This window comes from Chlorella variabilis (assembly GCF_000147415.1).
Source record: "Chlorella variabilis unplaced genomic scaffold CHLNCscaffold_2, whole genome shotgun sequence".
Lineage (NCBI taxonomy): Eukaryota > Viridiplantae > Chlorophyta > Trebouxiophyceae > Chlorellales > Chlorellaceae > Chlorella > Chlorella variabilis.
Genome location: NW_005435086.1, coordinates 1,888,145 through 1,907,089, shown reverse-complemented (window position 1 = coordinate 1,907,089; position 18,945 = coordinate 1,888,145). Strand labels below are relative to the sequence as shown.

The 18,945-nt window shown below is 66.0% G+C and overlaps 5 protein-coding genes across 5 annotated transcripts in view; 3 read left to right on the top strand and 2 right to left on the bottom strand.

Moving 5' to 3' along the window:
* Positions 1–45: 45 nt before the first annotated feature.
* CHLNCDRAFT_138061 (hypothetical protein) lies at positions 46–3,583 on the top strand (the record flags this gene model as incomplete). Its single annotated transcript, XM_005851508.1, has 11 exons — positions 46–312; positions 476–582; positions 805–957; positions 1,167–1,234; positions 1,394–1,490; positions 1,618–1,660; positions 1,767–1,875; positions 2,052–2,083; positions 2,213–2,309; positions 2,471–3,129; positions 3,278–3,583. The coding sequence occupies 11 exons, from the start codon at positions 46–48 to the stop codon at positions 3,581–3,583; spliced, it is 1,938 nt and encodes a 645-aa protein (XP_005851570.1).
* Positions 3,584–4,183: 600 nt separating this feature from the next.
* Positions 4,184–10,453, top strand: CHLNCDRAFT_50023 (hypothetical protein; the record flags this gene model as incomplete). Its single annotated transcript, XM_005851507.1, has 20 exons — positions 4,184–4,549; positions 4,645–4,725; positions 4,921–5,036; positions 5,186–5,264; positions 5,400–5,586; positions 5,677–5,921; positions 6,205–6,291; positions 6,430–6,490; positions 6,596–6,732; positions 6,882–7,010; positions 7,223–7,396; positions 7,546–7,652; positions 7,842–8,022; positions 8,282–8,376; positions 8,502–8,544; positions 8,691–8,799; positions 8,990–9,021; positions 9,157–9,286; positions 9,410–10,056; positions 10,163–10,453. The coding sequence occupies 20 exons, from the start codon at positions 4,184–4,186 to the stop codon at positions 10,451–10,453; spliced, it is 3,297 nt and encodes a 1,098-aa protein (XP_005851569.1).
* Positions 10,454–10,842: 389 nt separating this feature from the next.
* Positions 10,843–15,313, bottom strand: CHLNCDRAFT_50022 (hypothetical protein; the record flags this gene model as incomplete). The annotated part of the gene is made up of 7 exons (XM_005851213.1): positions 10,843–12,240; positions 12,411–12,494; positions 12,768–13,010; positions 13,209–13,389; positions 13,867–14,629; positions 14,965–15,117; positions 15,232–15,313. The coding sequence occupies 7 exons, from the start codon at positions 15,311–15,313 to the stop codon at positions 10,843–10,845; spliced, it is 2,904 nt and encodes a 967-aa protein (XP_005851275.1).
* Positions 15,314–15,399: 86 nt separating this feature from the next.
* Positions 15,400–16,503, top strand: CHLNCDRAFT_138057 (hypothetical protein; the record flags this gene model as incomplete). Its single annotated transcript, XM_005851506.1, has 5 exons — positions 15,400–15,495; positions 15,625–15,806; positions 15,880–15,955; positions 16,090–16,277; positions 16,422–16,503. 5 exons carry the CDS (start codon positions 15,400–15,402, stop codon positions 16,501–16,503), a joined length of 624 nt encoding a protein of 207 aa, XP_005851568.1.
* Positions 16,504–17,436: 933 nt separating this feature from the next.
* The window catches only part of CHLNCDRAFT_138056 (hypothetical protein), a gene marked incomplete at both ends in the record, with an annotated part of 5,001 nt that continues 3,492 nt past the window's right edge, over positions 17,437–18,945 (bottom strand). The window contains 3 exons of the mRNA XM_005851212.1: positions 17,437–17,822; positions 18,041–18,278; positions 18,517–18,902. Of these exons, the coding sequence (XP_005851274.1) occupies positions 17,437–17,822; positions 18,041–18,278; positions 18,517–18,902 (1,010 nt within the window). The remainder of the gene's footprint in view (positions 17,823–18,040; positions 18,279–18,516; positions 18,903–18,945) is intronic.

Sequence of the window (18,945 nt, the reverse complement as noted above, 5' to 3'; positions counted from 1 at the left end):
GCTCCCAGCATCTCTTTTGTACAGGGCCAGGCCTGAAGCTTTGAAATGTCGCACCTCTCACGGCACCCTTTCTGCCAAACCTTCCCGTCATGCACGCTACACTCTCTTACCTACTCACCATTCCTGCTGCAGACCACCATCAAGCTGATGTACTGGTCTTTTCTGGTGTACGATTACCAGGAGGAGAAGGCGGGGGCTCCCTCCCCCTACTCGCCAGACACCGCCCTGCTGCTGTATGGGCTGGAACACTGGGAGTGCATGTGGGAGCGCAGCCTGGACACAAAGGCCATCGTGGGATGGAGCAGCGACACGGTGCGCTGGCTGCGCGCGTGTGTGTGGTTGTGGTGGGTCCCGCATCCAGGTTCAACAACTGCAGTGCAGGGCCTGGATCTGCCTGCGGAATGCGCGCCACATGGCAGAGGGGCAGCCCGTGAAGCAGTTTCCTTCGAGATACTGCCATCCACTGCCCATGCAGGTTGTGATTGCCTTCCGCGGCACCGCCAGCCTGGCAAACGTCAAGGCAGACCTGCAGGCGTGGCGCAAGCGCTGGCCTGAGGGCGTCGGCAACCCGCTGATGGGCACGTGAGTGGGCAGTTGCAGCCGGGCTGCTTGCCGGCTGCCTGCCCAGCCTGGCGCTGGGAGCGGTGCTGCGAGCTTGCAAGTGAATGGGGCATCTGGCAGGCTTGTCGGGCTACGGCTGCCACATCTGTACACTCTGTATCTCTCCAAGGGGTACCCATGAACCTGCACCCGTCCCCCTCACACACATGCAACCCATTTGTGGCCCCTTCGACCTGCTTGCAGCGCCCCCATGGTGCACCAGGGCTTCCACAGCTGCTACACCGCCAATGGATTCAACGACAAGCTTCTGTCCCGCCTGGAGCACATCCTGTACCGCTGCGCCAACGAGCAGAAGGATGCGGGCAGCGAGAAGCCCGTCAACGTCTATGTCACAGGGTGCGCCGCCGCCCAGGGTCGTGGTGATGAGAGGAGGAGAGGGCCAGGCGGGGCTCCTGTCAGCCTCCTGCCCTGGTGCACGACCGCGCCGCATGTGCCGCAACCCGTGCCGCCGCCGGACTGAGCATGGCTACTTGCTGCACTGCAGAACAGCAGTGACCGCCTCATCTGCCCTGCACCCCTTCACCTCATGCGTTGCTCGTTTGCAGACACTCTCTGGGCGGCGCGCTGGCCACGCTGTGCGCGTATGACATCAAGAAACGCTGCCCCTGCGCAGGTGGGGGTTGCGGCGCTCCTGCAGCCCTGAGAATGTGAACCCGCACCCGCCAGTATACTCCCTGACTGGTCCCTGGCCCCTGCGTGCTAGCCAGCCCGTGCCCTTTTGTTCCGTTCTCAACCCTTTTGCTGGTGCCCCACCCCCCAACCCCACCCTCAGAGTACCTCATCAACGTCAAGTGCTACACCTTTGGCGCCCCCCGCACCGGCAACCACGCCTTTGCGCGCATCTACAACGCAGCCGTGCCCGACACCTGGTGCGCCGGGGCTGGTGGTAGTGGTGGTATTCCTGGGCGGGGTGTGGCTTGTGGTGGTTGGGAAGGGGCGCTGGCTTCCATCTGCCCACCACCAGCCAGGTGTGCCCCTCCCTCCTTTCCCCTGCAGGCACCTCATCAACAATGACGATGTTGTGACCAAGGCGGCCAAGGTGAGGTGGCACAGCAGGCGCAGCGCCACAGCAGGCGCAGCTCTGGTGTGCACAACCTCAGTACCAACCAGGTTTGTATGTCATGCACACACACACCCCGGTGCAGTTCTTGGTGCTGTACAAGCGCCCCGGCCACCGCGTGCTGGTCAACAAGCTTGGAGACCTGGTAGTGCGGCCAAACTATGTGGAGACAGCTATCCGCGGCGTGCCGGGAGGTGCGCTTACACATGCTTGCCAACCCCGCTGCTGCTGCCTGCGCCGGGGCTGCACAGCTGCCTGGCCGGGCCTGTAATCTGCTGGGCAACCAGCCACCATGTGGGCATGTGCATATTGTGGCAGTACGCCCTGCTGACTGGGACTTAACTTGCGCACATGCTCCACCTGCCTGCAGGCGCCTCGGTCAGGGATCACCTCCTCACACAGGTTGGCTGGCTGCTGACTTCCGTTGCCTGCTGAGGACTACTGCAGCTGCTGTGGGCTTCAGGCTGGAGCCCCGTCACGCTGAGCGCAGTACCATGGCTGTCCTGCTGCTGTACCGCTGCTTTCCTGCAGTACCAGAAGGCCATCATGGCGGTGGTGGCGGGGCAGTTTGGCAGCAAGTCGTTTGCTGCGGGAAGGGATGGCGTGCTTGGCCTGGCGGAGCAGCGAGGTGAGCCGCAGCAGCATTGGATGCAGGGTGCGAATGTGATTGAGCCGGCTGCATGCCTGAGAGGCCCAAGGCGTGCTGGCTCTCACCATCCTCTGCTATCCATGCCCATGCTCATCCCTGCGGCGGTGTGCCTGCTTGCCTGCCTGCCTGCCCTGCCGCAGGCGTGGGCGATGTGCTGCACACCGCGGGGCTGACAAGGCGTGAGCTGCGTGTGCTGCGTGAGCGTGGCTGGGACGCCTACCAGCGCCTGGTGCGGCAGAGGGCTGCCAAGGCTAAGAAGGAGCACAGCACGTGGCGGCGGGGTAGCGGCAAGCAGCAGGACTTACCCGTGCAGCTGGAGGCAGTGGTGGTGCAGGGGGAGCCCGGCACAGGCACCCCGCCGCAGCAGGAGCTGCCACTTGGCACAGGCAAGGGAGAGGAGGCAGCAGAATGGCCGGCAGTCGCAGTTGGCGCAGCGGCAGGCGCCGCGGAGGCAGCAGGCCGCATGGAGGCGGGTGCCGCGGCGCCAACGCCGCTGACGACGGAGGAGCGGGATGGCGTGCTGCACACCACACAGATGAACTGCCGCACCAAGTGTGGCCAGCGCCTGCACACCATTTGCTCACTGATGCCCAAGCGGGGGGCAGGATCAGCAGATGCGATGCTGCCAGCGGCGCCGGAGGAGGATGCGCCGCCCACGGCGCAGCAGCCACAAGCGGTGCAGCTGCAGGCGGTGGCGGAGGAGAGGGATGAGGAGTCGCCTCCCTCTACCCCTCGTTCGCCTGCGCAGCACCGCAGCCGCAAGGGGCAGCACTGGTGGCAGCGGCCCTGGAAAAGCCTGGTAAGGGCCAGCTGGTGCTGGTGCTGCCAGCAGTGCTGCCAGCGATGGACCTGTAGTCCGTGCTTGTGAGCCACAGGAGCAGGTGCCTGGTCGCCGGCCTAGCTCACCACTGCTGTGTGCCTGGCTTGCCCCTGGTGCTCACCTGCAGGCCTCTGCGGTGGACTGGACAACCAGCTCTCTCACCGGCTCCTCCTTCATGCGCATCTCCTCCGACGCCTCCTCCCTGGCCTCTGCACCCTCCTCCTCCACCTCCTCTGCCGTGGGCTATGGCGACACGCGCGGCTCCATGGGCGACGCCCCCGCCTTCCCGCTGGTGCTGGACCTGGGCGCCAGCGGCGGCGCGCCCCGCCCCGGCGCCCTGCCGGCGACGGCAGAGGAGCTGAGCGGGCGGGCGATACAGGAGCATGCAGAGGCCATGGCAGCAGCTGCAGCCAAGCCAAAACCAGCACCCTAGGCGGGTATGGATGTGGGCTGCTGGAAAAAGAACTCAAACTTGAAGTAACCGAAGCGCAACTCGACCCTTGGCTCAGCCATCTGATTTCCTCATCATTCATGAGCAAACCGTTGTCCCTGCTCAGTCTTTTTCTGCTCACTGCATCCCCAAGACAGACATGCTTTGCAAGCACGCTACCCGCCTTGCATCCTGAGCTCACTTTGGTCAGCACGCATGCAAGTCTGCTGGTTTGGAAAAAGTTTCTTCTTGTAGGTTGCTGCATTCAGAGATGATTCGCTGTAAGTGTAGTATGAGTATGAGTGACAGGGTCAAGGTATCTAATAAAGTTGCCGCCAGCGCCCGTGTGGCAAAGCATGCACGGCATGCACGGAAGAAATTGCATTGCCAGGAAAAGCCCACCCCTCCAATTCAGTGATATTTTGCCGCTCCACAAATGCGCCGCCAGGTCAAGATTCTCCACCGACACGGTGGACCCACTTAGTGCTGGGCAGCCTCAACCCTCTGGTCGCTCTCAACTCCCGGTCAGCTTGCCAATAGCTTCAGAGCGCCGCACGGCGTGAAATACTCTGGGCGGCTAAACTTGAGCCCTCGCCGCTCGCCATGACCCTCAGCGAGCGGGGCGAGGAGGACGCCGGTGCAGAGGACCCCGAAGACGTGCTGCAAGCGGCTCTGCTCTCCCAGCTGCCGGGCAGCGGCGGCGGCGGCGGCGGCTCATGCCAGCCGCAGGCGACGGCGGCCGCCCAGTCTGACGGCGACGGCTCGCCCAAAGAAGATGCAGATAGCAGCCATGGTATGGACAGCAATGGATCCACCAAGGAGAGCCTGGACCCTAAGCTGTCGGTGGCCTCCAGCGAGTATGACAGCGAGGCGTCCAGCGCTGGGGTGATGCGCAGCATCTCGCCTCACTACAATGCCCGCGACGACATCATCCTGCGCTTCGAGTTCCTGCGCACCAACGAAATGAAGGTGGGGCTTGATGTGGGCTGCCTAGCCTGCTTCTTTGAGGTGCTACACATGCCTGCCGACCGCACCCGGCACCCGTCTGTCCATCTCTGCTGCAGATTGTCATTCGTGCGGTGTGGTTCGCAGTACTTGCGGGCACGGTTAAGCTCATCGTGGCGCTTTACGTCAAAATAGACCAGGTGGCTCAAGAGCGGGGTTAATGCCCAGTGCTGCCAGACCTGGAAGCCACAGCAGTTGTCAGCCCGGCAGCTAAATGTTGGGTTACCCCAGCAGCGCTGACCGGGAAGCATCAAAGCGCAATGCTTGCTGCGATGCCTTGTGCCTGGCGTTTACGGCCATGCCTCCCCCCTCTCCCTCCGTTGCACCATACGCAGCCCGACTCCCATTATCTGCAAGAAAACACTGTGCCCACCATCAACCTCTGCTTTGCTGGCATCCTGCTCTCTGCTCTGCTGGCCTGCTGGCTCATGTTCTTCTATCGCGTGTACAGGTGGGAGGGCTGAGGCGTGGTGGTGGTGGTGTGTTGCATTCAGCTGCCGGTGTGTGTAACTCAATTGCCGGTATAGGGGTTGAGCCCTGTTCCATGAGCTGCCGGCACCAGAGTTCTGTGTGTGTGTGTGCATACCTTGCTGTGCGCAGATCCAACCTCAGCAAGAAAAGGTGGAGCCACAGGAGGAAGCGAGCCGCTACGCTGGGAGGAATAGAGATCACGCTGCAGGTGCGCTGCTGCTGCCCGCTGAAGTATCACCGTGCATACTTTGCTTTGCCGTGCGCTGCCGTTTGCGTGCATCTGTGTGGCCAGCCCTGGCCGCTGCTTTCTCAGCTGCTCCCTGCCATATTGCCGTCCCTGCAGCTCATCAACTGCATATTCTTCATCATCCCCAACGCATACGTGCTGGGCCACCTGTGCTCCTGGTTCGAACCGCTGGTGATGTGGTCGGCCTTTGTGCGCTGGACAATCTGGAACACCATTTTTCTAATCTTCGTCATACAAGCCCACAGCGCCAACCCGGCCAACGGGCCATACTGGCGTACGTGTGGTATTGCCTGAGCATCGCCTTCTTCAGCTGCCTCCTTCCTCCATTGCACCCGCCCCGTAACAGCTTCCTCTCTTTCCTGCCATGATGCAGGTAAGTATGTCTCCCGTGTGGATGGGGCAGTGATGGATGCGCCGCTGTGGACGCACTGGCCCAAGCTGATCGTATGGGTGGCAGAGGAGGCGACGCTGCTGGTGCTAGGCCTCGTCCTAGACGACCCATTTGAGGAGACTGACTGGGACCCAACCATCACCGACTGCCGCCAGCAGGACTGGAACTGCCACTTCAAACGCAAGCCAAGCTGGGTGGCTGGGTCATGCTGCTGCATCCTTCGCTGGGTAATTGAAGGGCCATGCATGCTTCTCTCTTCTACTCACCGGTTGCTTGCCTTGCCTCCACCGCTGTGTGCTCCACATGCGCGCAGCCGCCGGCATTGCGGTGCTGACGCTCAACACCGTCTGCATCGTGACCTACTTCCTGCTCTGGGTGTGTGGCTCGCTGCGTGTGCCACCCGGCTGGCTGTGCGCCCTACCTGAGACAGATGGGTGTCAGCTGAGCATTCGGGGCTGCCTACCTGACCAGCATTCATTCCGGGGGTGACTCCTGCACTGCTGCCTGCAGATCTTCTTCATCGCCCGTGCCCTCAACAACCTCAAGCACCTGCCCTACAACGGCATGCGCATGGCCAACCTCACCACACGCCTGCAGGTGGGCCCGCCGGCCACATGAGCAGCAATGCAATGGTACCAGCACACACTCACTCCTGCCTGCATCCCTGCGGCTGTTAGCGCCGTGCCCGCTTGGCTCCCCAGCCACACCACGCGCCTGCCTCCTGTGCTTCTGTAGATCAAGCTGCGTGGCCTGTCCCTCACTTTCTTCATGCTGTGCATCATCAGCTATTCCTATGGTGAGCAGTGTGGCCCATACAGCATTGTGGCATGGAGCCACCACACATGCGCATACACACGTGCGCGTACGCACACATTCACATCGCCTCCCGCCCTGAACGCAGTCAAACCCAGCACCTGCAGCTCCTACATCATCTCCTGGCTGGGATTCCTTCCCATGCAAGTTGTCATGACTGCCACCGCCATTGCCAACGCGTACATGACCATGCCAAAGCGCCCCGACCAGACGAGTATCCTGCAGGTGGGGTTAATTCGATTGTAAGGTGCCAGGCTGAGAGCTATTTGTTCTCCGTGGTGTATGCAGTGCAAGCTGCGTGCAGGGCTGGTGCCGCATGACATGGTGCCTGCTGCTCGACAGTTTTGCCGCTCGCTCCTCCCTCCGTGCTGCAGGTCTGGCTTCAGGAGTTTGCCTGGCTGGAGCGGGACATCCCTCGCAAGAAGGAGGAGCGCTCGTCTTGCCTGCCACCAGACTCACATGATAGTTTTTGCCTCGAGTGCGAGCCGCTGTGGTGCTTCGAGGTAGGCACGCCGCAACTGGCTGCCTGTGCGTGCCCATGCTACCGGGTGGCGGTCTGCACAGGCTTGGAAACGTGCCCGTGGAGCAAGACACGCATCGCGTCCTCTCAGGCCCGGGCTGTGCCCCTCCCTTCCTGCACCTTCCTGCTGCATCCTCCCCACAACCCCTCGCTCACTACCCTTCCTTCCGCTGCCCTCTTCCCCACCACCTGCAGACCACCATCAAGCTGATGTACTGGTCTTTTCTGGTGTATGATTACCAGGAGGAGAAGAGGCAGTCCCCCTACTCGCCAGACACCGCCCTGCTGCTGTATGGGCTGGAACACTGGGAGTGCATGTGGGAGCGCAGCCTGGACACAAAGGCCATCGTGGGGTGGAGCAGCGACACGGTGAGATGGGCTTGTGTGTGTGTGTGGTTGTGGTGGGTCCCACAGCGGCGGTGCAGGGCCTGGATCTACCTGCGGAACGCACGCCACATGGCAGAGCGAGGTGCCTCTGGCGCTCGACCTGAGATACTGCCCCTCCCTGCCCCACGCAGGTGGTGATTGCCTTTCGCGGCACCGCCAGCCTGGCAAACGTCAAGGCAGACCTGCAGGCGTGGCGCAAGCGCTGGCCCGAGGGCGTCGGCAACCCGCTGATGGGCACGTGAGTGGGCAGTTGCAGCCGGGCTGCTTGCCGGCTGCCTGCCCGGCCTGCCGTTCTGGGCAGTGCTGCGTGTCGGCATGTGGTGGGCTTGTTCGGGTGCTGCTGCTGCCACGCGTGCGCACACTGTATCTCTCTGACATGCCACCCCTTCGACCTGCTCTCTCTGTGGCCCCTTCGACCTGCTTGCAGCGCCCCCATGGTGCACCAGGGCTTCCACCGGTGCTACACCGCCAATGGGTTCAACGACAAGCTTCTGTCCCGCCTGGAGCACATCCTGTACCGCTGCGCCAACGAGCAGAAGGATGCAGACAGCGAGAAGCCCGTCAACGTCTATGTCACAGGGTGTGTCCAGCGCACCCTGTGCAGGGTGGTAGGTGGTGTGAAAGTGGCATGTGTGTGTGTGTGAAGTTTGGCTTGGGGCACTGCGAGACATATGCCACCCCACCCTGCAGGCACTCGCTGGGCGGCGCGCTGGCCACGCTGTGCGCATACGACATCAAGCAGCGATGCCCCTGCGCAGGCACGCAGGCGCAACCATGCGCAGCCCGACGCTGCCGCGCTCGCAGCCTGCCATTGCCTAGCTGCTGCTGGCTCCAGCCGTTTCCTGCCTCCCAACCCCACCCTCAGAGTACCTCATCAACGTCAAGTGCTACACCTTTGGCGCCCCCCGCACCGGCAACCACGCCTTTGCGCGCATCTACAACGAAGCGGTGCCCGACACCTGGTGGGTGTGGGTGTGTGCTTGGCGCCCTGCTGCAGGTGGCATGCTTGCCTTGCGCTGCTCTAGAGATCTGCCCTTGCCCATCATGCTCAGCAAGGGCTCGCCTGCCCCTCACCCATTCCCCGCAGGCACATCATCAACAGTAACGATGTCGTGACCTCAGCGGCCAAGGTGAGGTGGCACAGCGGGCGCAGCGGGTGCATCTGTAGTAACTCCAGCATCACCAGTTGCAAACACACGCACTCCGCTGCGGCAGCAGTCCGCTGGCCCACACCTAACGTACCCCTAACCCTTCACACCCGGCGTCCATAACGCAGTTTTGGGTTCTGTACAAGCGCACCGGCCACCGCGTGCTGGTCAACAGGCTGGGGGATCTGGTGGTGCGGCCAAACTATGTGGAGACAGCCGTCCGTGGTGTGCCGGGAGGTGCGCTTACGCATGCCATGCCACCCCCGCTGCTGCTGCACCTGGCCTGGCTGCTGTGCAGCTCCGTGCAACCTGTGTGCACTTCAATCTTGGGCAGCGCCACTAGCCATGCATGCTAAACGCTGGCATGGGTGTGCTGCTGAAGTAAAGCGGGCCTGCCTTCGCACGTGCTCCACCTGCCTGCCTGCAGGCGCCTCGGTCCGGGACCACCTGCTCACACAGGTGGCTGGCTGCTGCCTGCCTGCTGAGGTGGCTGGCTTTGCCTGATGGTGTCGGTTGTGCTGTGCTGTGCTGTCGCGAGTCATGCTGAACGCAGTTCCGCGGCTGTCATGCTGCCGTACCGCTGCTTTCCTGCAGTACCAGAAGGCCATCATGGCGGTGGTGGCGGGGCAGTTCGGCAGCATGTCATTTGCTGCAGGACGGGATGGCGTGCTTGGCCTGGCGGAGCAGCGAGGTAATGCGGCAGTAACACAGCCAAATGCGTACCGTGCAGATGCTGCCAGGCAGCCACAGCACTTGCCTCTCATCGCACACCACTGCTGCCACTGCCGCTGTTGAATCTCTGACGCCGCCTGCTCACCCGCCTTCCTGCCTGCCTGCCCTGCCGCAGGCGTGGGCGATGTGTTGCACACTGCGGGACTGACAAGGCGTGAGCTGCACGTGCTGCGCGAGCGCGGCTGGGACGCCTACCAGCGCCTGGTGCGGCAGAGGGCTGCCAAGGCTAAGAGGAAGCGCAGCGCATGGCGGCGGACAAAGCAGGACCTGCCCGTCCAGCTGGAGGCAGTGGTGGTGCAGGAAGAGCTCAGTGGAGCAGGCACCCCGCTGCAGCAGGAGCTTCCTGGGACTGCAGGCGAGGGGGAGCAGGCAGCGGAGCGGCCGGCACTCGCAGCTGCCGCAACAGCAGGAGACGAAGAGGCAGCAGGCGGCGTGGAGGCGAGCGCCGCGGCTGCGGAGTCGGTGGTGACCGACAGTACCGACGGCGTGCTGCACACCACACAGATGAACTGCCGCACACAAGGCGGCCAGCGCCTACACACCATTTGCTCTCTGATGCCCAGTCGGGAAGCAGGGATCGCGGCGGCAGCTCTGCCAGCTGCACCGCAAGAGGATGCGCCGCCCATGCCGCAGCAACCACAAGCAGTGCAGCAGCTGCAGGCAGTGGCGGAGGAGGGGGATGAAGAGTCGCCTCCTTCCACGCCACACTCGCCAGCGCAATGCCAGAGACGGCGCTGGTGGCAGCAGCCCTGGAAGCAACTGGTAAGCTCCGCGTGCTGCTGCTGCTGCAGCTAGCCCTATAAAACAGGTGCATTGCCGCCAGGCTCACTCACCCCTGATTGCCCTGGCTTGCCCCTGCTCCGCACAGGCCTGCGCTTTGGATTGGACAACCAGCTCCCTTGCCACCTCCTCCTCCGACGCCTCCTCCCTGGCCTCTGCACCCTCCTCCTCCACCTCCTCTGCCGTGGGCTATGGCGACACGCGCGGCTCCATGGGCGACGCCCCCGCCTTCCCGCTGGTGCTGGACCTGGGCGCCAGCGGCGGCGCGCCCCGCCCCGGCGCCCTGCCGGCGACGGCAGAGCAGCTGAGCGGGCGGGCGATGGCAGCGCCGGCCGCCGCTGCAGCCAACCCAAATCCGCACCCTGCGCCTACGCGTTAAATTGGGCTGTTCGATTAATTGAGAATTAAAATTTTAATGATGCAACGCTTCTCTCGGCCCCCAGCATCTGTTTTCATCAGTCATTATTGCTTCCGTTGTCCCGTTCAAAATTTTCTGCACTGCACTCCCCATCAACCACATGTGTACATGCAACTACGCCAAACTTCTTGTTGTCAACTTGCTGATTCAGGAGCTGGGGTCGCATTCACAAGGAGACATGTACATGCTTTTGTTCGGCGGGCAGTCCATGTTGCAATCTGGTGGCAAGGGGCTTGAATCTTGCTGTGTTGTTTGGGCTGGGAGGCGGTTGTTGAGGGGCGGGGCTGTGCACCTTGTCTCTCGCCAAAATCTAAAGCCTCCCGCCTCATGGCTGGCTATCTGCAGCTGGTTCACCCGGCTGGGGCGGCGCCAGGGATGCAGCGCCCGCAGGTGGCGGCACAGAAGCCGCCCGCCGTCATCCACGGCTCATTGCACTTGCCGAACCTACGCTGCTGCTGGCAGGTGTAGAGGCTGTCTGGCGGCGTGTCGGTGCACTGACCCTGCTGGCCCGGGGCAGCAGCGGCGGGGGGTGCAGCCCTGCGAGCCCCACTGGGAGCTGCAGTGGAAGCAGGCTCGGGCGATGGAACTCCAGTGGGGGTGCAGCGGCCACAGGTGGCGGCACAGAAGTTGCCGAGAGTCATGAAGGGCGCATTGCACTTGCCGAAGCCGCGCTGCTCCTGGCAGGTGAAGCGAGTGTCAGGGGGTGTGTCGGTGCATGCTGCCGGGGCTGAGGGCTGAGCTACCTCGGCCGCAGGCGCGGCTGCCGGTACGGCCACTTCCTCCACTAACGGCGCAGCTGCCGGCACAGTCACTGCCTCCACCACCGGTGCAGCTGCCGGCACAGTCACTTCCTCCACCACTGGCGCAGCTGCCGGCACAGTCACTTCCTCCACAACCGGCGCAGCTGCCGGCGCAGTCACTTCCTCCACTGCCGGCGCGGCTGCCGGCTGCACTTGCTCGGGCACTGGCACCGCAGTGACGACAGGAGCTGCCTCGGGCTGAGGGGCAGGCACGGGTGCTGCCAGGGCTGGCACCATGGGACCATAGATGACTGCCGGGAGCGTGGATGCGGGGACCTCGGTGGGTCCGATCACCAGGATTGCAGGCACGACAGGTGCTGGAGGCGGCGGGGGCGCCGGGGGCGCCACCGCAGGCGCCGGCGGCAGGCCGGCCTCAACAGGAGCAGCCCCTACTGGCGCCAGCGCGGCAGGCATGGCAGGGGCCTCCGCCGCGGGGGGTGCCACAAGCGAGGCGGCTGAGGCTAGCTCTGGGACGGGAGCAGCGGCCTCTGCAGTGGGAGCAGCCGCCCGGGGCAGGCCCTCGGTTGCGGGAGCGGCGGCGGCAGGCGGGGCCACGCCGCCGTCGGCTGCCAGCCGCGGCGCGCGGCGCCGCGTCGGCAAGTTGAGCAGCACAACCGTCGAGGTGGGCCTGCCTCCCACCACCAGCAGCTCAAACGGGCGCTGCTCAGGGGGCTGTGCAGCAGGGGCGCCGGCAGCCTCTGCGGCTGGCTGCGGGGCTGCTTCCAGCTGGGCCGCTGGGGCAGCCACCTCGCCGGCGGGAGGCAGGGCGGCCTCCAGCGGAAGTGCCGCTCCCACCTCAAAAGCCTGCCCACCTGGCGCTGCAGGCGCGGGCGCGGCGACGCTGATGGCAGCCTGGGCCGCGGCTTCGCCGGCGGGGGCTGGGGAGGGGCAGCGACCGCAGGCCGCATTGCAGAAGCCTTGCATCCAGGGCTCGCTGCACTTGCCCCACTGCGGCGGGGGAGGGGAGCAGACGGATGTCTGCTACATCTGTAGGGCACATGGCTGGCATGTGGCTGCTACCAGTCAGGTTGGCACGCATGCGGGCCAGCTCCCATTCTGACGAAGCCAAAACCCAGCATGTGCACAAGCCTTGCTTCATGTATACGCAGCAGCCTCACCCTGGCCTGCTGCTGGCAGGTGTAGTTGGTTCCAGGCGGCGGCACGTCAGCGCACTCGGGGGCAGGGGCGCCGGCTGTGGGGGCCTGCAGGCAGGGGCGCGGGCGGCACCCTTAATTTCCATCAGACAGAATGGGAGCATGGAGCCAGCCCAGCAGCAGAGGGTGCTCCTCAGCCTGGGTGCTCCTCAGCTTGCAGTGCCATCCTTCTGGTGTGCCCTAAAGTCTGCCAGGGCCCGGGGCGGGAGCTCGACAGCCCAGAGGCCGGGCAGGCTTCACGGCAAAGACGACACTGCAGACGTGCCGACCCAGGCTGAGGATAGGCTGCATTGCGCGGCAGGCTGCTGCGCAAGGGCTCACCTCGGGGGTTGGGGCCGCCTGGTCGGGGGAAGCCGTCACCGCCTGTGCTGGCGGCTCAGCCTGCAGGGGCTGGGCCCTCAACACCCCAGCCTGCGGCTGCTCCGCGGCTGGCACCGCCATGGCGGCCAGCTCAGTCGATGGTACGCCCACAGCCTCCACCTCCACGGCAGGGACCAGGGTGGACTCCGCAGGCGCCATGGCTTGGGCAGGGGTTGGCAGCGGCACAGTCGGGCCCACAGTAGGCTGCGCCGCTGGCGCGCCGGCAGGAGGGGGGGCAGGAGGGGCCGGAACCACTTGAAAGGGCCCGTCCTGCTGCAGCTTCCTCCGCATCGGGAAGCTGGCGGCGCGCCCGCCTGCACGCCAGTGTTGCCGGCATAAGTCAGTTCCAGAAGCAGCGGGCATCTGGCTGCGGCACCACCAGCTGCTGTTGCCCACGCTCACCCGGGAGGCGCAGTGCCGTGCCCTGAGGCCGTGCCCTGAGGCAGCAGTGCAAGCACCGCGGCGGCCGCCAGCCACCAGCGGGTGGTGCCTCGGCCCGCCATGCTGCTTTATGTTGAGATGCACCAGCTCCGGGGTGGATTGCAGCCGCCCCTGGCCTTGGGTACTGGCAGGAAAAAGGCAGCTGCAGGCAGGCGGCGTGGGCCGAACCTTGGACGGCGGCGTGCTGCTGCTGTTGCCTCCTGATGCACGACGGCGCTTCTGCGCAGCAACAGGCGAGTGCTGCGGCCTCCAGCCCGCTTCACTTACTTTCCTCTTGGACCCTGGATGCTTTGCCGATTTAAACAAGTGCCCCGCAGGTGCCGCCCTCCCCCTGGGACTCCCAATCGCACCAACGAAGCAGGTCCTGGTGGCAACAAGGTGCAGCTGCAGCTGCATTGCCCCATCACCTGGAAAGGGTCAACGCATTCACAAGGAGACATGTACATGCTTCTGTTTCAGCAGGCAAGTGCATGTTGCAAGCTGGTGGCAGGGGGCTTGAATCATCGATGAATCAGCACATGTTGTTTGGGCTTGGTCCAGCTGTATATGGTAGGGGCACCTCGTCTCTCGCCACAGTCCAAAACTTCCCGCCGCACGGATGGCTGTGCAGCTGGCTCACCCGGCTGGGGCGGCGCCAGGGGTGCAGCGCCCGCAGGTGGCGGCACAGAAGCCGCCCGCCGTCATCCACGGCTCATTGCACTTGCCAAACCTACGCTGCTGCTCACAGCTATAGCGGCTGTCTGGCGCAGCGTCTGTGCACTGACCCAGCTGGACGGCGGCAGCAAGCTCGGCGGGGGTGCAGCGGCCACAGGTGGCGGCACAGAAGTTGCCGAGAGTCATGAACGGCGCGTTGCACTTGCCAAACCTGCGCTGCTCCTGGCAGGTGAAGCGAGTGTCAGGGCGTGTGTTGGTGCATGCTGCCGCGGGCTGAGCTTCCTCGGCCGCCGGCTCGGGTGCCGGCACAGCCACTTCCTCCACTGCCGACGCGGCTGCCGGCTGCACTTGCTCGGGCGCTGGCACCGCAGTGACGACAGGAGCCTCAGCCTCTGCTGCTGGCGCCTCGGGCAGGGGCGCAAAGGCAGCGGTGACAGGTGGCAGGGGCTGGGCCCTCAGCACTCCAGCCTGCGGCTGCTCCGCGGCTGGCACCGGCATGGCGGCCAGCTCAGCCGATGGTACGCCCACAGCCTCCACCTCCACGGCAGGGACCAGGGTGGACTCCGCAGGCGCCATGGCTTGGGCAGGGGTTGGCAGCTGCACGGTCGGGCCCACAGCAGGCTGCGCCGCTGGCGCTTCGGCTGCTGGCGGCGGCGGCGGCTGCTCGAGGGCAGGCGGGGCGGAGATGGGGGGTGCAGCTGCTGGCATGGCGGGGGGCATGACCGGGACTGCAACAACGGCAGGAGCGACAGCCAGGGGAGCAGCGGGTGGAGCGGGTACAGGTGCTGCGGCTGGCGTGACAGGCTCGACCGTAGGAGCCGCAGGCTCGGGAACTGGCTCGGGGGCTGGTGCTGCGGCTTGCATTGGGCCAAGCTCGGGCAGTGGAGGGGCCACGGGAGCTGCACACGGCCAGGGCAGGCAGGCAAGCCAGGCGTCAGTTGTGTTCTGCTGGGTGTTCCTCAGGCAGGCATTGTTGCAAAGCAGATCAAGCGCTCCTGGCATGCAATCATCATGCATGCATGCCCATAGGCTCCTCCTCTGGTCCAGCCTGCCTCACACTCACCTCCAGCGCCCAGCCCTTCCAGCTGGTTGGTCAGCGCGTCGGCGACCGGAGCGGGGAGGCCGGCAGGAGGGGCGGGAGGAGGGGCCGGAAGCGGTTGAAAGGGGCCCTCCTGCTGCAGCTTCCTCCGCACCGGGAAGCTGGCGGTGCGCCCGCCTGCACGCCAGTGCTTGTTGGGGCATAGTCAGTTCAAGAAGCAGCGAGCAGGTGGCTGCGGCAGGTGGCCACCTGCTGCCATCCTCGCAGCTGCGCAGCTGCCCAACCGCTCACCTTCCTGGCGCAGTGTCGCCAATGCCACCGCCAAGGCCAGGGCGGCCGCCAGCGCCCAGCGGGTGAAGCCTCGGCCCGCCATGCTGCTATTTCTCGAGGTGCAGCAGTTGGTCCCGGGTGGATTGCAGCTCACCAGGCCCCAAGGTACCCAGCACAGGAAAGGCAGGGATGGCCGCAGGCGGCGCGTCGGCGGGACCCTTGGACGGCAGCCCCGAGCCGCTGCTGGTCCAGCTCGCAGACCTGGACCTTCTGCGCAGCAACAGGGTGAGTGAGCGGGCTCCTGGCGGGTAATACGCGTACTTTGGACCCGGGGGTGCTTTGTCGGCTCAAACAAGTGCCCAGCAGGAGCCGGCCCCACTCCCAATTCTCTCAGCCATGGAGGCCGTCTTGCAGGACCTGGTTGCCAAGCTGCAGCTGCAGCTGCAGAACCCGCTGGCAGTGCCCATACTGGGAAGTTTGGCGGCCCTGCTGTTCAGCATCGTCGCGCTCTACAGCTGTGCAGTGGCGGGGCAGAAGAAGAAGAAGCCGGCGGGCGGGACGATCATCACAGAGCAGGGGCTGCGGCGCTCCACCAGGTGGGAGCTGTTGTTGGCTGGCCATGGCACCCGGCCTGCAAGTCTGCTTAGCGGAGCTCCCCTCCCGCTGCAGGGCTCATAAACCACCTCCGAGGGCCTACACGCCCGAGAAGCCGTCGCCAGCGCCGGTGAAGACGCCCCGGGCAGTGGTGCGTGCCGGCCGAAAAGCATGACCGTTGGCAACCGCATCTCGCCGATGCGGCCCAGCCGCCCTCGTTCCCTGTTCCCCCGCTTTCTGTTTCAAATTGGGACAGCGACAAGGGTCCGCCGCCGCCGCCTGCAGCGACAGCCCCGCCGCCGCCAGCTGCCGCCGCTCGCTGTGCTTCTGTCGCTGCTCGTCGCGGCCCCTCCCGAGCCGCACGGCTTCCCGCTGCCTGCGCGGTCCCTGCAGAAGACCCCCAAGTCCACCAAGAAGGTGGAGACGGAGGCGGTGACTGTGACCCCCAAGGCCACGCGGCCGCGCGCCACCAGGTGCGGCACACGGCCAAGCGCACAGCCGCCTCCTGCTGGGCAGCGTTGCTGAGCCCTGCCTGCTGCCTTTGCGCTGCGTCGTCTTTCGTCAGCAGCGCGCGCCTGTCCCCCACTCCGTCCTGCCGGGGCTGCATGGTGCTGCAGGGCGGCAGCCAAGACCCCCGCCACCGCGGAGCCCATGACGACACGCACGCGGCGCGGCGCAGCCAAGACGCCCGCCAAGTGAGGCGGCGCCTGCCTGCAGCCTCCACCACACACACGGTCGCAGCCTGGGGCAGCCACTGGAGCGCCTCTATTGATTACGACTGGCGCTTAACAACACCTGGCGCCGGCTGATACTGCACATGACGGGGTTTTGCGGCGCGCGCCGCCGCATGGCGACATATCGGGATGGGGGATGGGGGCTTCTTCCGCGGCACTCCAGCACTGGCTGACCAACACTTGATGACGCTTATGGGCCCTTACGGGCGGACCCCCTGTTGACTTTGGAGCTGCAAGGCTGCCGACAGCTGTGCTCCGCGTTTCTGTAGGCAGCGTTGGGTGCGCCGGTGCGACCACCCGCCGCGTCCCCACCTTGTCGACTCGTTTCTGACCGTTGTGACTGTCTCTGACTGCCTGACTGATTGACTTGACTAGGCGCTCAGCCCGCTGACCCTGACCCCTGACCGCACCTCAAATGGCTCTGTGTTGCTTGTGGGTGCGCTCCCAGCACGCAGTGCCTGTGCCCCGGCGTGTTTTTTAGCTGTCTCGCCACGCCGCCTCTGTTGACCAGCACATTCCACTGCACGCACCTCCCTCTTTCATCGGTGGACCACCGCACTTGTACCATGGTTCTTCTGCCGGCCCGTGGGGCCCACATGCCCTCACCGCCCGGGCCCCTCACTGCCCCCATTGCTTCCCCTGTGCCCACGGCGCTTGTGTGGCGCCCCCGCCTCCTTCCTGCCCTGCAACCTCTACATACGGTGCCCGCTGGTGCGCTGCAATGCAAGCAGGCCTCCTCTGGGGCCTCTGCTGGGGCAGTGCTGGCGCGACTCCCCTGGTGTAATGCGCACAGCCAGCCAGCACCTGTGTTGTGCAGGGCAATGCCTCAATTTCAGAACCCGGTTCGACACAACAAGGGCGCAGCTCAACAGGTGGTGGCCGCGCGGGGCGGGGCAGCTCAGGGGCCGCGCTGCTGCTTGCGGCGCATGCGATACACGTCCAGGCCGCCGGCAGCGGGCGCGCCGCCGTCTGTCGCGCCGCCGGGCGCCGCGCCGCCGCCGCCGCCGTTGTGCCCCCGCTCCTCCTCCTCGCTCTCGCTGCCGCTGTCAAACTCCTGCAGCGCCTTGCGCTTCTGGCCCACGCCCGAGGCGCCGGGCGGGCCGGCGTAGCCGCCGCCGGCAGGGCCCAGCCCCACCGGGCTGCCGCCACCTTGCTCCGCGAGGCGTCGCTGGCGGCGGCGCTCGCGCGCTGCGGCCACCTCGTGGGCGATGATGCCATCTGGCGACAGGTCAGCGCCCAGGATGACCTGCACCAGGCGCTCCACATCCGGGATGGGCCCCTCCACTGCAGCGCAGGGCAGAAGGCAGGGCAGGGCAGGGCCGGGTCAAGGCAGGCAGGCAGGGCGGCGGGAGGAAGGAGGCAGGCGGGGTGGCAGGACGAGCAAGGCAGGCTGGGCGCTTGCCTGCCGGCCAGCAAGGAGGCCAGCAAGGAGCTGGCGGCAGCGGCTGTGGCCTGCGCAGGCAGCCAGGCAGCCCCACCCCGCCCGCTGCGGCAACCCTCACGTGCGTGCGGCGGCGGCAGCTGGCTCATCAGCTGCGCCAGCTCCCGGCTCAGCCGCAGCGGCTCGGCATCCCGCGGCGGGGAGCGCGGCGCGTGGCCGCCGCGCTCGCCGCCGCGGCGGCACCGCGACCGCTCGCCGTCGCCGCCCCGCCGCGGCTCGCCGCGCTCGCTGCCCCGCTCCCGCTCGCCGCGGTCCCGCCGGCTGCCGCTGTCCGGCTCCCGAGCCCGCGCCTCGCCGCTCTGCGGGGGCAATAAGGGGAGGGGCACGCGCAAGCGCGCCTCGAGTGCGTTGGCGGCGCCAGGCTGGAAAGGGCGGGCCGAGTGCCGCTGGCCAGCACAACAACTCCGGCGTCCAGCTGCCACTGCCGCCGCTCAGCGAAAGCATACAGCGCACCCCCCTCCCCTCCTGCACTGCTGCAAGCATTCAGCGCATGCCCCGGCGGGCTGGGGAGGGCAGGCAGGGACAGCGGGGCCGCACCTCGGGGGCGGGCGCCTGCCCCAGCAGGCGCTCCATGTACGCGCGCTGCCCCTCCGAGGCCGGCCACAGGTCCTGCACGCGGTACTTCAGCAGTGCCAGGTGCAGCGCCTCGTGCTGGGGCGCCTGCTGGGCCTGCGCCGCCGCCTGCGCCGCCGCCGCCGCCGCCTTGCCGTCCAGCGCGGCGCCGGCGGCCGCGGCGGCCGCCGCCTCGCGCGCCGCCTCTGCCGCCGCGGCACGCCGCGCCTCCACCGCCGCCGCTGCGGCCAGGCTGCCCACATCGTACTCAAACGCCACGTAGGCGTCCCACAGCTGGGCCGCCGCCTGGGGGGCCGCCGCCGTCAGCGCGCGCTCAAACAGGGCGCGGGTGTTGGGAATGTCGCCCAGCCCTGCAGCACAGGCGCGCGGGAGCGGATCCCGATAAGCAAGGTT